We start from the raw sequence: 17,862 nt of genomic DNA, 5'->3' as shown, positions 1-17,862 counted from the left end.
GGCCTGCCAGCAGCAGCGCTGCCGAGGAGGAGGAGGAAGGGGAGGAAGAGCAGGAGGAGGAGGAAGGGGAGGAGGAGGAAGGGGAGGAGGAGGAAGGGGAGGAAGAGCAGGAGGAAGAGGAGGATGAGAAGGAAGAGGCAGAAGCAGCACTACTCTATCCAGACAGGCAGGGCCAAAGGACTGCAGCTGGCCCCATGCAGGAGCCCAGGTGCCAGCAGGGACAAGGGCCCAGGTCTCTTGTCAGGGTGTCCTGGAGGCCTAACTGCTCTCCCATACAGTTACACTTGTGTGGACACACATCTGTCCCGGCATGAGCAGCGTAAGCTCCTGCAGGGCATGAACCAGGTCTGAGCCACCTCTGCATGACCAGGGCCAGCACAGCCCCCCTTACAAAGGAGCACCTGTCACACATTTATTAAGCAGACGAGGCAGCGCCCACCAGACCCGACCCCTGCCATCATCCTCACTGTCAGGAGAGGCTCCAACGTTAGACAGGCGGTCCTCCACAAGGCTGGGCACGTGGGGCTCTACGCATCCCTCCTTCCATCCTGCCGGCCTCCCATCATACACAGAACTGGGCAAGTCAGAAAAAGGCCACAAGAGAGCTGACTGAGGGAGGAACAGACAGACCAGATGAACGTTTAACTCTGAATCCATGTGGCTCTGACATAACATCTTCAGCAGAAGAGTGAGCACATAAAAATCAAATGAAGAAAGGATGGAAAGCGAGTGGGGAACCTGCCGAGACCACCCCCATCCTGCTCCCTCCACCAGTGTGCAGGGGCAGCACTGCCCACTGTGGGTCAGACGACCGGTCAGGCTCAGTCCACAGGTCAAACGCCTAAGTGGATGTAAAGGAGAAACCAGGGTCTCCAAACCCCCACTGGGCCCAGCTCTGCCTGAAATGGTGATGGCGAGAACGTAGAAGGCACAGTTCCAAGAGGCCTCAAAGCATCAGGCAGACAGGAAAAACTACCATGTTGCCGGATGCATGTCTCATCTGTATTAATGTAGAAATAGTCTGGGAATTCACAATAATCTGGAATCTTTTTATTACCTATCACAGTAACTAAATAAAGATGTATGCAACCTGTTCGTAATTAACTTTCTCTTCAAAAACTCCTAACAGAATTCTGCTTGGTAAACTCGCAGATAGATGCTAGTGCCATCCTTTTGAAATCTTTTCTGAAATTAAAATGCATTTAAAAACGGGTTCAAAATAATGCCAAATTTATCAATTTCCTAAAACCAGTGGAGTGGCAAAGGAGGCCAGGTAAGCTAATATTTCCTTAAGCCAATCCAAAGTAATCTGTGTATCAAATCGGTTTCCCAGAGTAACTGAGTGGTGGCCCAGTGAGGCCCAGGGGCCCTGGTATGGGACAGAAGGCAAGACGGGCCACGGGCAGCTCCGGCCTGGAAGGAAATGGAGGGGCCGCTTTGCCACAGCCTCACTCCTAAGTCACTTTTCCTCCTGCAGCCCTGTGTCCCATCCATCTTGGAAGATGCCGTCCAGGAAGGCATTTAACTTAAAGAATCTTTGATTATGTAACAGAGGTAAGGTGTATATTTGGCCTTTTTTTTTTTTTTTTTTTTTTTAAAACAGATAAAACCAACGTGGATAGCTGTAGCTATCCCAAGTCTGAGAGAGAAAACGTGGCAAAGCTCCTTCACCTAGAAGCAGGGTTTGCAGAGGGAAACATTCCTGCCGTGCATCAAGAAACCCACAAGCTGATTTCAGATAGCGAAGACAATGATGCCAATTAAGAGCTACCATTTTGACCTTTCACATATCACAAAGAGAGTGAGAACTATAAAGTCCTCAAAGAGCTATTCTAACAGCAAATTCTGAGTGCAGTGTGAATCATAAATCAATTTTAAGTATTTTCCCATTACGTACATCATCTGTCAACTGACTATTTAAGAAACGATCATTAGACACACTTTATATTAAACTAAATTGCAAAATGGTAACTTGGCTACACCTTCTGCTATGGTCTGAAGTGTGTCCCCTGCAAAACGAAGCTGATGAACACAGCTTTCCTGGGCTGGTATCACATCCCTAACCGGACCAAAGAGCCCAGCGCCAGTGAAGTCCCAAGCAACCTCTCCGTCCCCGTGCCATCCAGCTAAATGCCTGGGCTGGCCCTTTAGGAATGGCCTTTGATCACCAGACAGCAGCTCACTGTGATACAAACTCCCACCATCACACCAAGGCTGGTCTCAGGAATCCCAGGCATTTATTTTGTAACCCCAACTTAAAATACTCTTTTTCCTCTTGTAGAGGGAACTGAAGACAAGCAAGATAGTACTATCGGAGGAAATTTGCCATTATTTGTTTTAAAATGTACTTATTAGAAAATAAAACTCTGTGGGCTAATCAGGGGCCTGCATCTTTAACTCTGACCAACTCCACATGGTTTTGATAAAAACATTTCCTCCTATAAATCACACCAAACAAAGTACTTCAGGCAACATACGAAAAACAGAAAGGATCCCCACCTGCCTGTATGTGTCCTGGTGAACTTCGTCGTTCCTGGAATCGTAATAGTGCTCAATAAATGCAAAATATTCTTTTTGTTTTCTCTGGAGAGTGGCTGGTCTCCGGTCTACATTGGCAGGAAGGTAACCCTGGGTGAGAAATTTAAAAAAACAAAAAATATACATGGTTATAGCTAATTCATGGAGTCCCTGTTAGAAGTGAGAAATAAAAAGGCTTGCATCCTACCTGAGCTTGGCATTCTGAAATCTGACACCGAGAGAAGCACAAATTGGGAAAAAAGAAACACCCACAGCGAAGTTCGGCCAGCTCCACACAACACAAGCACCACTCCTGACAGCACTGAGGAAGCGGCCCGGGCCTGCGTCCCCAGCCTCCCGATGCAGGCCTTCTCCACTCAGCCAGACAAGAGCCCCACAGGCTCTGCAGCAGGTGGGCCCAAGGTTCTTCTACAGCAGGGATGCAAGATTAAACAAGCCCTTCTCTAGAGGTCTCATACACCAGAAAGGATTCCAAAGTCTGAACAGTCTAACAGCAACCACGTGCACACACACACATACATGTACACATGCATGCACATATACACATACGTGTGTATGTACTGTCACTTATGCAAATGTGCCATCTTCAAAGACTCATGGGCCTGTGGCAGCCGCAGCACCAGTACGTAAAGGGGACCTGAAGTCAGACAGGGCCAGGCAGCACAAGGAGGTCATGAAGAGCCTGATTCCTGGGCCAGACTGCCCGGGATTTCATGTTTTCTGTTGCCTTATTTCTACTTTTTAACTTGACATTATTGACAATATATAGTTGTCCCTAAGTATGGGAATTTTGGAATACTAAAATTCTTTTTTTTTTTTTTTTTTTTTGAGATAGAGTCTCGCTCTGTTGCCCAGGCTGGAGTGCAGTCGCTGGATCTCAGCTCACTGCAAGCTCTGCCTCCCGGGTTTACACCATTCTCCTGCCTCAGCCTCCCGAGTAGCTGGGACTACAGGTGCCCGCCACCTCACCCGGCTAGTTTTTTGTATTTTTTCAGTAGAGACGGGGTTTCACCAGGTTAGCCAGGACGGTCTCGATCTCCTGACCTCGTGATCCGCCCGTCTCGGCCTCCCAAAGTGCTGGGATTACAGGCTTGAGCCACCGCGCCCGGCCAAGAATACCAAAATTCTTAGCTATGCAAGACCCTTATATAAAATGCTGCAGTATTTGCGTGTAACCTATGCACATCTGCCTGAATAAATAATCTCTAGATGACTTATGACACCTGACACAAGGTAAATGCTACGTAAGTAATTGTTATAATACTCTTGTTTTTTATTTATATTATCTTTTGTTGCACTGTTACTTTTTTTTTTTTTTTTTGAGACAGTCTCGCTCTGTCACCAGGCTGGAGTGCAGTGGCATGATCTTGGTTCCCCACAACGTCCGCCCCCCAGGTTCAAGTGATTCTCCTGCCTCAGCCTCCCGAGTAGCTGGGATTACAGGCACCCACCACTATGCCCAGCTAATTTTTGTATTTTTAGTAGAGACAGGGTTTCATCATGTTGTCCAGGATGGTCTCGATCTCTTGACCTCATTATTCACCCGCCTCGGCCTCCCAAAGTGCTGGGATTACAGGCGTGAGCCACCGCGCCCGGCCTTTTTTTTCCCAAGTATTTTCGATGCACAATTGGTTGAATCTGCAGATGCAAACCCCCAGATATAAATGGCCAATTCTAATTTATAAAATAAGATGCGCCCATTTTAAGCAATCAGTTTGGTGGCTTTTGACAAGGGCTTCCAGCTATGTAACTACTCCTCCAAGGAAGATACACACTTCCATCCCCCTGCCCCCATACACTTCCCAGTACCCTCTGCAATCCATCCCAATCCTGGCCGGGGAGGCGCTCACCTCCTCACTGTGCATGGCTGACGCTGCCCTAGGACTCCCCAGAAACGCAGTCACTCAGGACCTGCGCTTTGTGTGAGATTTTCCTGCACTCGGCAGCACAGCGCCTTCCAAGACGGATCCAAGTTACACGAATCAGCTGTGGTTTCCTTTGTCTAGCTGCGTCCCTTGAATGGATCCACCAGTTTGTTAAAGATTCACCTGTCAATGAGCATTTGGGTTGTTTCCAGTTTGGGGTTTGTTATATTCCTGCACAGGATTTTCGTGGGCATACGCTTTAGGTTTTCATGGTTAAATACCTAGGAGTCGAGTTACTGAGCCATAACACTGGGATATGCTTAGTTTTCTAAGAAACTGTGAGCTCTTGGCCGGGCGCGGTGGCTCAAGCCTGTAATCCCAGCACTTTGGGAGGCCGAGACGGGCGGATCACGAGGTCAGGAGATCGAGACCATCCTGGCTAAGACGGTGAAACCCCGTCTCTACTAAAAATACAAAAAAAACTAGCCGGGCAAGGTGGCAGGCATCTGTAGTCCCAGCTACTCGGGAGGCTGAGCCAGGAGAATGGCGTAAACCCGGGAGGCGGAGCTTGCAGTGAGCTGAGATCCGGCCACTGCACTCCAGCCCAGGCGACAGAGCAAGACTCTGTCTCAAAAAAAAAAAGAAAAAAAGTTTTTCTCCTTGTTTTTTTTCCTGGCAGTCTTACTGCTGTGCCTGGCCACGTCTTTCTCATCCCTCAAGTGTCTCCAGTGGTCACTTCTCCCATGAGGTCTGACCAGGCTCCTGGTCACTAGTCACTTTTCCCACGAGGCAGGGCTGGTCATCCAGCACTCCAGCAGCCTCTAGGAGGAAGTTCACTCAGGACCAGCCCCTCATGGTGCCAACTAGATGGCGGGCACACAAGCTTTCACTGGGTGAATCACATATGAACGAGTGACTGCATGAACAAATACATCCCGGATGGCGCTTTCTGCCTTTGAAAGTGCTTCCACATCTGTAGTAGACATCACTGTGGTAGCCACCAAACAACTACTCATCCTCGCTGGAACAGAGCCCTGAAGCTGCTCTAGGAGCCATATCTCCCTCTGCCCAAGCCTTGCGGTCCGGATGAGGAGCCTCTTCCTTCAGGAGAGGCCTCCCCTGGGCTAAGCTACACGGCTAAGCCATCCTCCAGCCACCATGACTGACAGTTCGGGGGTGGAGAGGTGGCCCAACAGGGGATAGGAGCCAAGCCAGGGCTTTCCTTGGCTGCTGCTGTGAACGAAAGTGAATGTGCGAAGTGTGGAGTTGCAGCGGCCACCCTCTGACGGGAGGGGACAATCACAAGCTGCACGTCCATCAAGAAAAGCTGACCTGAAGGAGAGCGGGACTCAGAGAGTCCAGGCCTCGAGCATGAAGCCAGACTTCAGCTGTGTGAGCACTGGCCTTCCTTCCATTCTCAAGTTTCCACTGGCCTCTATTCTGCATTATAAATTACGTTCAGGCACACTCGTGTTAACACATTAGGATCACACCACTGAAGCTTCTTTTTAATAAACGCTTACTGAAGTACAGCATTCTTATATAAAGATGTACCCCAAAATCATGTGTGAATTATCACAAACTGAACACACCTGTCAACACCACCCAGGTAAAAGCCAGACCATCACCGTCTTAGCAGGCTTCTCAGTCACCGTCCCTTACCTCCTCCCCTCCTAAGTGGCATTTTTTCTGTCTGGCTGTTTGCATTCAGCGTTACACTTGAAAACTCATTCACGTTATAACGCGTCACAGTAGTTCCTTCCTCCACTGCTGCGTAACACGGCCGTGTGTGAAATCCATTCTGTTAACACACATTTGTGCTGTTTCCAGTTTTTGCTTTAAAATTTCTTGAAGCTCCCTTTTACGGTACATGCTATGCACTTCTGTTAAGTGTATACCTGGGAGTAGGCCTGCTAGGTTTGCATACCTCTGAAAGACTTTGCTAAAGGATTTTCAAAGTGATTCTACTCCCGTCAGAAGTGTATGCAAATTCCCAATGTCCTACATCCTTGCCAACACTTGACACTGTGGAACCTTTTCGCATCAGCCTTTCAGATGGCTTTGCAGTGGTAGCTATCAAGCTCCATTTCGTTTTCATCTGAATTTCCCAGGAGACAAAGGGATGCCGTTGGGTGTCTGCATCTGTGAAGTGTGAGTACAGATGTATTAGTCCCTCCTATGAGGCCATCTGCCTCCTCCTTTCTGACTCACAGGCGTTCATATCTAGATAGTACACATGTGAGCCCTGCTGTAAACAGCCTCCTTCTGTGACTTGCCTTTTCACCCTATTAATGATGTCTTTGATGAAGAGAAGTTCCTAACTTTAACATAGCCCAGTTTATGAATCTTTTATGACTGGTCCTTTCCCTTTAAAATCATGACCATATTCCCACTGTCATGAAGTCCTGTTCTACAACAGGAATCAGCAAACTAAGGCCCATCACCTATTTGTGTAAATAAAATTTTGCTGGACAGGGCACAGCCCATCTGTGTATGTGCTGTGTGTGGCTGCTTTTGCCCTATCGCAGCAGAGTGGAGTGGCTACAAGAGACCACACGGTCCACAGGCTCAAATATTTACTCTCTAGGCCTTTACAGAAAACATTTGCCCACCCTGTTCTAAAACATCCATCTGGAAGGCGACACTGGCTTCCATCATACGCATTTCTATGTCACCGTTCCCCAATTTGTGAGTATTTTGATTATTTCTAATTGTCCAGTATTCTAAAACATACATCAGCTAACAATGTCAATTACTTCCTGAAGTAAACTTCCTACAGTGAACTTTTAGCTCAAAGGAATACCGGACACCTTCAAGGTTCATAATGCGTGATTTCCAAGTAGCCCTGGCAGAAAGGGCAGTGGGTCACAACCCAACAGCCTGGTTACACGCGTGTCAAACGCATCCCCAACCCAATGGGAGGAGGTGCCTGAGGGGAGAACACTCTCTCCAGAAAACAATCGCTCGGTGAATTACGGTATTCTGGAGAGAGGCAAAGAACAGTCTAGCTGCCAAGATGCACTCCAGAGGGAGACACTCAGAGTCCTCGTGATGGAGCAAAGGTGTGGCCATTATTCCCACCTGGCCTCTATTTTCCCATAAAATGAGGCAATAGTAGTATTCCAAAGAGCGTATTGCTTCACATGATTCTAACACTGACTGGCCAGGCATGGTGGCTCACGCCTGTAATTCCAGCACTGTGGGAGGCCACGGAGGGCTGATCATGAGGTCAGGAGATCGAAACCATCCTGGCTAACACGGTGAAACCCCATCTCTAATAAAAATACAAAAAATTAGCCGGGCATGGTGGCGGGCGCTTGTAGTCCCAGCTACTCGGGAGGCTGAGGCAGGAGAATCGCGTAAACCTGGGAGGCGGAGCGTGCAGTGAACCGAGATCGCGCCACTGCACTCCAGCCTGGGTGACAGAGCGAGACTCCGCCTCAAAAACAAAAACAAAAACAAAAACATTCTAACAATGACAAAAGGAATAACCAGCCCCGAGTATGCATGGAAGTGCCGGGCATGGTTCTGCAGTGCCTTCCGGGTGGTTAACGACCCACCCACCTGAGCACCTCCAGAATCAGGCCTCTTTCACTGGGATGTGCTGGCGGATTGCCAGACGCAGAGCTCCTTCTGTTGGGTATCCAGCCCTGCCCCCAGTGATGGGAAGGCATAAAATTACAAGGCCGGGGTGATGGTCAGACTTGAGTGAAACCAGCTTCTACTTCAAGTTAAAGTCAGCTTCACAGATAACCCTCTCAGAGTCACGGGCTTCATCCAGACCCGTCTTCACCTCATTGTTATTTCAAGCCTGTCTGTCTCTTGGCAATAACAATTACAGAAGATTACTTCTTTTTCTTTGTCCCAAAACTGCCATACCCATAGGTGAACTAAGGAAGGGCTGGGTCCTCACCAGGCTTCGTGCTTCACACAGTGCTGCTTTAATCCCACTAATCACAGAAGGCTATTACTGTCCCTATCTGTAGACGAGGAGACGGGCTCAGGAAATGTGGTTAACATGCCCAGAGTCACACGGACACAAAGGCAAACTGAAGCCAAGCCCCAGCTCCTGACCTGAGGTCCCACACTGCTCAGGAGAGCCATGTGATCTCAAGTCTCCAAAGACCTGGGGACAAATCCGCAGGCTAAGAGCCACCCACAGATACACACACAACAACATTCATTCACCCAGCCCCAGCCACTCTCCCACCCGCTGCTCAGCCCTGGATACAGAGATGCTGAAGACTAGCCAGGCTCATGGGGGACTGTCCATCAGTGGGTGGACACAGACCCCACGGTCCTTTCTCTGCACTCTGGCCACAGAGACCCTGTGAAAATCCCATCATTTTACCACCACCCCGAAAAACTTCCAATTGCTTCTAATCGTGCTCAGCATAAAAGCCCAAGCCCTGCCTAGGCTGACGGTTCCTGCGGGCCTGGCCCTTCCTGCTTCTCTGACCAAGAGGCCGACACTCATCACTCACCGTGGCCCCTCCCGCTTTTACTATGCTGCTTAAATATTCCTTAAATGCCACACCTCTCCTGCCTCAGTGCCTCTCTCTGAACGTACCGTTCCTCTGCTGGGACCAATTTCATCCAGAACAGGGTCAGTGAACTGACCACCAGCCAATCCTGCCCACCGACTTTTGTAAATAAAGTGTTATGGGAACACAGCTGTGTGACTTCCTTTATATGGATTCCCTGTGGCTGCTCTGGGCCACGGTGGCAGAGCTGAGCTGCAACAGACCACAGGGGTCACCGAGCCCAGGCTGTTGACTGGCTGCCCTTTCGAGGACAGCCACTGTCCGCTGCTCTCCGTCTGTGCAGGGACGGAGCCGCCTTTCCACAAGAGCGCCCCCTCTCGGTCTCCACCTCCCCGGCTGCGGGAGGAGCCCACGGTACTGCTTCCTGTTACCTACTGTTCTCCCTCCTCATCACCTGTGTCTGGTGGGCACTACTCCCCGATGGGAAACACAGTAAGGGAACAGGTAAGCCCTCTCCAAAGCATGAACCAGATAGGAACGCACCCCCACGCGCCTACACAGCTGCCTCCCAAGCTCCTCAAAGTCAGCTCCTCAGTGGCCCACCCTGACCGCTACCCACCTACTTCAACAGCCCCTTCCCCTCCTCGGCCCTCACCATCCCACCAAGCTGATCCCAGGCCTTTCCCCACAGCACTCCTCACCTTCCACAGCACATCAAATCTACTTCTCAGTGTAATGTTTGTCTTCTCCCACCAAAATGTGAGGTCCACAAGGGCGGAATGTTTGTCCGAGGGCTTGGAACGCTGTTTGCCCCAGAAGGGACCCTCAGTCTTTCCTCGCTGAGTGCACAAGTGATCACGACGTGCAGCGATTCTGTCAGACCCAAAGGGGGCCACGGCCCTGACACTCGGGGAGAAAGACGCGTGTGCTCACTTGGGACAAGTAAGAACGAGCACATGCTTCTGGGTTTGGTTTTGATAGTAGAGAAGACAGAGGTGGGGAGAGACAGAGCACGGAGGACACAGGGAAATGTGTGCCGGTTGGCCCGGGGCAAGGTCGGAAACAGCCTGGCCAATGAAGCCGCGTGCAGCAGCCAGGAGAGAAGGCCTGCGTGCCAGGAAGGGGCCCGGCCTTCAACACAGGGCAGGGTGGGCCACCAGGGGTGGTCAGCGAGGCCGTGGTGTAGGCAGCCTGCATTCAGTGGCCACAAAAAGCGCTCTCAGAAATACTTCCCACTCCCCAAATTTTAAACTTAACTTGAAACACAAATTCTAAAAGGCAAGTACGTCATGATCGGAACACAGGCAATAAAAACCCTACGTGAGCTCCTGCCACTCCTATCCCTACAGGAAAACACACATATGCAAGTTGAGGCCTTTCAATAATTAAGCAAGACTAGAAATTATGCAAATGAAATACATTCAAGTATGCAATGAATTTTAAATGACAGAACTACAGAAAACTTAATTGCTGTATTAGCATGCTATACAAACACTAATCATAAATGTAAAACAATGCATGCACATACTTATATCTAAATTGTCCCGGTGACACCAAAATCAAATTGTTCCCTCCCACTGTGTTCATATGCAAACCTACCTCAACATACTGCAGAGAGAAAAGATAATACTGGAGCTTCACTCATCATTTTTAACCATTAGACTCACTAATGCAAATGTTCAATGTTTAATTAGTTTTTGTGTCATGTTTCTGAAATACTTATTTTAAAAAAGCCAGAAATGTGATTCTCGGTAGCAGTAATTTTTAAAAGTTACTACCCTGCTTGCATAAAATGTAAACATTAAGTAGTATTACCTGTGGCTGAACGGTATGTTCTAGACTAGATGTTAGTTTTTTACAAAAGACAAGTCATGTTTCTCATCGTTCTTCATTGAAGTGGCACTGCCCACTCATCAATTAAAAATAAGGCTACTAGAATCATGTTAATTACAAATCATAAACACAATGAAAAAGAGTCATTAGTGTGCCAGACCCTGAAATAGGTTCCCATTCAAGCACAGTTTTGGTTATCTGCCTTTTTAAGCTGGACAAATGATAAATTTTCAATTCTGGGTGTAACTGTTAACCTCTGGATCCTGGATGGACTCTCGGACTGGGATAAACCCCTCCCATCTTACCCTACTCACCCGAGCCCTCCCAGACGACATGCTCATGGCTCTCAGCGAGTCTCACTCAGCCTCTCTCCTCCCACGCGGGCCTCCAACGCCCCAGGCGGGCCCTCCTGCCCAGGTTCCTCAGCCCAGGTGTGTGCTGCCTGCAGTGGCAGGCATAGCGCATGACTTTCAATGACCTGCTTCCCAGGTGGCTCATGTATGCCCCACCCTGTCCCACTGGAGCCTGAGTGTCCTAGAGCAGCAGTCTCCAACCCTGGGCACCCGTGAGAACCCCCAAGAACCCAGGTAACAGGATTTCCTGAGCTCCCCAGGTGATACTAACATGTGACCAGAATGGAAACCCACAGGTGAAGAGGGCAGGCCTGAACCTCCCGCACCCTCGCCTCCCATCCCCCGCCTAGCCGCAGGGTGGCACTCTGTGGACTGCGTGGTTCGCAGCATGCCAGAGTCAGTCAACACCCTGGCGCCTGAGTCCACCCTAGAGATTCAATTTGCTTCATGGGCCTGGACACAAGGATCGGGAAAAGCTCCCAGGAGAGTTGAACGGGAAGCCAGGGTTAAACCCTGGGATTCAGGGAATGATACAGAGGCATCCTTGATTGGGGAGACCCCTTCCCTGCTGAGTTCCCAGTCCCCACCATTGTCCCAGATGTTCTTGTAACCCCAGCACCTGCAGAGGGCCTGGTTGAGGGCAGATGTGTGAGCAACATGTGCTGACTCGGGGATGGGTGACTGGCATCATGCACTGTGCTCCCCAAATCTCTACTCTTACAGAAGGCCCAGAGCCATGGTGCAGCATGACAGCCTGGAGAGCTGGATGGCATCAGTGCTCACCAACAAGCTGGATGGCATCAGTGCTCACCAACACAGGGCACGGACCGTGGCAAATGCACAGCGAGCACTTGTTTCCGGAAAAAGAACCAACGCTTGCTCCCTACTCTAGTTGCAAGAGCCCTCTTACCCCACCCCTGTAGCCTTTGGCCCCTCAACTCCCTTCCCTGTCGCTTCCCAGTTCTTCCTGTCCCAGCTCTAGTCCCCTCCCAAGAGCCTGCCAGGAACAGCCTCCCCTTACAACCAGCAATGCTCCTCCAAGCCAGACACTGGGCAAGAACAGCCTGGTCCCGGAGTTGCCTGCCTACATGCCTGTCCAAAAGAACCTCTGAATGCATGGTCTGATGCAGGGCAAGCGCTCAGCCAGGGACAGACACAGGGCAGCAGTGCACTGGGAGCATGGGAATAAGATCCTGAGAGAACGGGCTCTGTCTCCATGTGGCCTAGGTCTCTTGGGGCTGGAGAGGGTAAGAGAAAAAGACAGACCATCTACCGTCTGTTCTGCAGGTCCCAGGGGGACAACTTGGTCTTCTTCCCTGCCTGCTATTTCCCAGCACCCGACACAGTGCCTAAAACACAAAGTGCTCAATAAATGCTAATGGATAATGAATGGATGAATGCAATGGATGAATGGAATGGATGAATAGGATGGATGAATAGAATGGATGAATGAATGAACCAACCAATGGCTCTTTCAAGGCTTTTCTCTTCCAGAAACACAGGCTCACTACTCCCCACTTAAATCCTTCAGGATAAAACCCAAGCAATGGGGCGATAGGGAGGGCAGTAGGGCGCCTGTCACCTGGCCTCCTCTTGGGCCCCTCTACCCCAGCCTATGTTCCTGCTTGTCCCACCCCGACTGTGTGCCCCAGCTCTTATGGCCTCCCCACTTCCCACTAGCAGAGAGAACACTAACATCCCTTTTGAGATGTCACGTAAGATGCCACCTTCCCCAAGAAGACTTACCTGGCATCCTCATGAACCCTTCTTAGCACCCTGCACTTGCAAGGACAAGCTTTGCTCCCTGACCTAACATTCATTTTCTACTCATCTGTCAATCCAAGCCCAGAGAGGGCCAAGAACGACCATGTTCACCCCTGTGCCTTGTGACTGCAAGTCTCCACACCCTCCCCTCCTTCCCCACCTGCCATGGCCTGGCAGATCCCAGGTGTGAAGTCCCCGCCTAGCAGAAGCTGACCCTCAGCACTAAACTGCCCCCATGCTGTGGTACTCCTCCACCCCCTGGTTCATACTTGTGTCCTGTCCAACCTACAGTATGTAGTCCCGGCCTCCACCACCACCGTCCCACCACAAGTCTGCAGCACCCGACCTCCTCCTAATGGCAGGCTAGTGTCTAATTCATCTCCATCTCCCAAGCAAAGGACCCTGCAAGGAATGATGGTTAAAGGACTGCATGTGTCTTTCCTTTCATATGACAAAGCCCTGAGAATGCTCAGGCTTTCTCTTATGAAAGGAAAATACTTGGGCCCCCAAGATCACTAAAAAACTCAAGCTGGCAACCGCTCAGGGCAAACCTGCCTCCCATTCTATTCAAAGTCACTCCTCTGTTCACTGAGACAGATGCACATCTGATTGGCTTCCTTTGGAAAGGCTCATCAGAAACTCGAAAGAATGTAACCGTTCGTGGATCACCTATCTGTGACCTGGAAGCTCCCTGGCCACTTTTTACATGTTTTGATCAATGTCTCATGTCTCCCTAAGTGTATAAAACCAAGCTGTGCCTTGGGCATGTGTTGCCCACCTTGGGCATGTGTTGCCAGGACCTCCTGAGGCTGTGTCACCAGTGCGCCCTCAACCTTGGCAAGACAAACTTTCTAAATCAACTGAGACCATCTCAGATTTCCTGGGTTCACACTCTCACTTGCCTCGCCAGGATTCCTGGCTCAGACTCCGCCTACACCCACCTGCCCTCCTGTCCACAACCAGCAATGTGGGGCTGTCTGTCACCTCCCTCTCTGCTCCTCTGTCCCCTGAAACCAGAGTGTCCATTTCCACATCAGCCCCTATGCTACACACATTAGGGAAGTGGAACCATAACCCGCGGAGGCTGAGAACTTAGAAGAGAAAGAACAGTACAAAATAACTCACGTGAGACTTTCCACCTAGACACGGCACATCCTTAACAAACAGAAAACTGCAGTTCGGTATTTTCATCAAAACTTCCTACAAACTAACCTGAGAAGTTTGCAACCTATCTGAGGGGACATTTAGAAAACTGGATATAAACTGGAAAACCAGGTTAAAATATAAAAGCACAAAACCAAAACGTAAGCAATCGCAGCAAGTCTAATTTTAATTGCAAGGAATATTTAATCAATAAATATTCACTGTTCAGAGCCGCATCTGCATTTAGGATTACGAGGTACTAAGTTGCAAATTTATTAAGACTCATTAGCCAGGAAGAGTCTTTTAAATACTGAAAGTCAGACCCAATTTAGAGTAAACACTTAGAGCACACTATTGACTTAGCTCCAAAAATAATGAAAAAGGAAAAGAGAAGAAAACTGTCTATAACCAGTTCTGAAATGGTCGGCAGGGCCAAACTCACTTGCAATGGTAAGCCCGAGCTAAGAGTACGAGGGCGTGCTGATGGTCACCACCGCCTACCCCAACCTTTCCCAAAGCGCTCCAGACAGGCAGCTCAGCGCTAGAGCTGAGGCAGCCGGAACGCCACACTCCACCCAAGAAACACAAACCGCTTCTCTCATCCACTTTTTTCTTTTCCTAACAACACTACTAATACTTACAACAACAAAAAAAAACTTGGTCAAACACATGTCCTTGTTTTCAGCATATCTCAAACAAATTGAAAACATATTTCCCTGTTGCAACTCCTCAGAGTTGAAATAAGCATCTATGCTGAAACCTTTCTATATCACAGGCTGGAACATACAAAGATTTTCTAATAATAAAATCCGAGGAAAAAACACCGTTGTCGTAATTATGATCTATCCTTGTTTTCTGCCAGTCCTGTCAAACCAAGCTTAAAATTAAGCAAAGAATGGAAAATGTCAGTTTAGCCATAGCAAAGGCCTTTATCACTGCAACAAAGCCAGGGCAAACCCGTGGGCAGTGGCTGTCAGGCCCTACTCAGGCCAGACGCCCGCAGTCCCTGTGCACAGGAAGGAGGCGCTGATGGGCGGGGCGGTGGGACTTACTGAGAGGAGCTTCCACGTCATTGGACGCACTGGCTTAGGGATTCCGGACCAGCTCAACTTCCGTAATTCCTCTGTTGACGAAAAAAGAGACAAAGAGAAATAAGATTTACAAAAGGGTAGCAAACCTCCCCAGTGCTTTAACACATTCCACCTGTTTTATTAGGAGGCAATGAGCCCCATCAAGAAATTAAACTAAATGATCAACATTTCAGATACCGACTGATTTCACTGTCTCAGAGAAGGTAAGTGACCATTCCACTCAAACCAAGCTCCAGGTTACCTGTTTACAACAGAATCCGAGTACATGTCTGCAAAAGGCATCCCCAGTGTCCCTGCAGCTGCCATGGGACAGGTGAGGCCCCATGACCCCTTCCCTCCTTCAACCAGGGAAGTCCAGAGAACACCAGCCTCCTTCACTCCCACCTCCTTCTCTCTCTCTCTCTCTCCCACCTCCTTCTCTCTCTCCCTTCCACCTCCTTCTCTCTCTCTCCCTCCCACCTCCTTCTCTCTCCCTCCCTCCCACCTCCTCCTCTCTCTCTCTCCCTCCCACCTCCTCTCTCTCTCTCTCCCTCCCACCTCCTTCCTCTCTCTCTCCCTCCCACCTCCTTCTCTCTCTCTCCCTCCCACCTCCTCTCTCTCTCCCCCTCCCACCTCCTTCTCTCTCTCTCTCCCTCCCACCTCCTCTCTCTCTCCCTCCCACCTCCTTCTCTCTCTCTCTCTCTCCCTCCCACCTCCTTCTCTCTCTCCCTCCCACCTCCTTCTCTCTCTCTCCCTCCCACCTCCTTCTCTCTCTCTCCCTCCCACCTCCTCTCTCTCTCCCTCCCACCTCCCTCTCTCTCTCTCCCTCCCACCTCCTTCTCTCTCTCCCTCCCTCCCACCTCCTTCTCTCTCTCTCCCTCCCACCTCCCTCTCTCTCTCCCTCCCACCTCCTTCTCTCTCTCTCCCTCCCACCTCCTTCTCTCTCTCCCTCCCACCTCCTTCTCTCTCTCTCCCTCCCACCTCCTTCTCTCTCTCCCTCCCACCTCCTTCTCTCTCTCTCCCTCCCACCTCCTTCTCTCTCTCCCTCCCACCTCCTTCTCTCTCTCTCCCTCCCACCTCCTTCTCTCTCTCCCTCCCACCTCCTTCTCTGTCTCTCCCTCCCACCTCCCTCTCTCTCCTGAAGGCTTTTACCCCAACCTGATCATGTTAATTGGTTTTCCTTTCTTTCATCCATCTCACTTTCCATTTACTATTTAAGCATACCTATATGATGCGGTTTTTTCTCACTACTGGTTTTGAAAGAAATCGTTTCATGGAGATAAGTTTGTCTTTATACACCATTAATTAAGGAAGTGGCCATATTCTACACAGACAAAGTCTTCAAGGTAGTCTAACACAAGTCAATGAGGCTTTACAAATACCTACAAGTAGAAAAAATCACGAGAGGGGAGGGGCTGGCCAGAGGCAGAGGGGTCCTGGAGCAAGGTCCAGCACCTCCAAGGGCAGGGAAGGACAAGCATCGAGGCAGAGGGGTAAGGATGTGGGCCCCGCATTCCATCGACCTTCTGAGTCTCCTTGAGTGTCTCATTCCCATGCCCTGAAGGGCGGGAGAATCTATTTCAATGTCTAGGTATAGGAACACTTGCCCAATCCCACGGAAACTCAAGTAATTATTTCTTTCCTTTAAGTTAGGAATCTACCATTAGGTTCTTCTCCTAACAGCTTGGAGCTAATGATTAATAACAGGAATAAAAGAAATGATTAAAGAGAAGACTTTGCTAATGTAATCAACAAAATACAAAGTCCTGACATCTAATCTTTTTCCAATTACTAAAGTCTAAGTAAAATAAGTACAGAATAATTGGGCGACAGTCGCAGCAATAACTTGCATTTTACAGCAATCTCAGAAAATATCAAATCTTCCCCAGTACCCTAAGAATATTATGAAAAGCAGGAACCTCATATCTGAACACCAATAATGTAATGTTTACCAACCATGTTCCCAGTGCCTCTCCCTCAGCATAACTCTGGTTTTCTGATTATGGTTTATGAGGAAAAGCTGAGAGGAAACTTATTTGTTAACGTTCTCTGAACCTCTCTCCTCACTGGAAGGAATTCACAAAAATTCAAAAATCCTGAATCTACATAATGAGACAAGGCTCTAACTCTGCTCAAGCTTTGGTGTTAAAAGAGAGCTTTCATACGTCTTACCTCATTTGATCCTCAAAACAAGCTTGTGTTACTTAGGGCTGTGATCGCTATTGTATATGAAAGAAATAGTCTCAGAGAGGTTAAGTGACTTGACCAAGGTCACACAGGAGCTAAGCAACCTTCAATACCAGGGTCTTTCCACTACGTCCCTTCCATTCTTAGAAAGACTTTTGTAGCACAGACAAATCTCACTTCCGAATACAGACAAAAAGATCCAAAGTAAAACCTTAGGAGATCAAAGCACGGCAGCAGGATAGTCAAAGAATAATACACGTAAAGAATGAAGGAGGGACGGTTCAACGTCGGGAAATCTTGTAGCTTTACCAACATGCTGAATGGGGTTGACAGGGAAGCCACAAGACCATCCTCAGAGGTGTTTGGTGCATCTTTCTAGCAGAATCCCAGCTTTGCGAATATTCACACCTCCCTGCAGCAGCCCTGTGGGTGGGGACTCAGCCCAGAGGCAGCTGAACCCACAGGTGGGCCTGGCTGGAGTCCTGCAGAGCTAGGCCACACCTCACCAATGGCTGAGTCAGCAATGGGCCTAGGCCCCTACTTAAGCCACTGAGCACAGATAGCTGAGGGCTTCTGAGAACACTCCGCCGGGTTCTTGGGAAGTTCCTGGAGGCAACCCGCTCCT

At 49.3% G+C, this 17,862-nt stretch overlaps 1 protein-coding gene across 8 annotated transcripts in view; it reads right to left on the bottom strand.

The window, feature by feature from the left end:
• Window positions 1-17,862, bottom strand: part of LOC105489792 (TBC1 domain family member 22A) — a 414,387-nt gene that overhangs the window by 278,075 nt on the left and 118,450 nt on the right. For all 8 annotated transcript variants that reach the window (XM_071080773.1, XM_071080772.1, XM_071080767.1 and 5 more), the window contains 2 exons: window positions 15,033-15,103; window positions 2,500-2,628 (listed from right to left, as the gene is read on the bottom strand). In XM_071080773.1, the coding sequence (XP_070936874.1) occupies window positions 2,500-2,628; window positions 15,033-15,103 (200 nt within the window). The remainder of the gene's footprint in view (window positions 1-2,499; window positions 2,629-15,032; window positions 15,104-17,862) is intronic.

Source organism: Macaca nemestrina, chromosome 15 (genome assembly GCF_043159975.1).
Source record: "Macaca nemestrina isolate mMacNem1 chromosome 15, mMacNem.hap1, whole genome shotgun sequence".
Lineage (NCBI taxonomy): Eukaryota > Metazoa > Chordata > Mammalia > Primates > Cercopithecidae > Macaca > Macaca nemestrina.
Note: the sequence above shows the minus strand (reverse complement) of the source record. Positions and strands in the feature narration are given on the sequence as shown.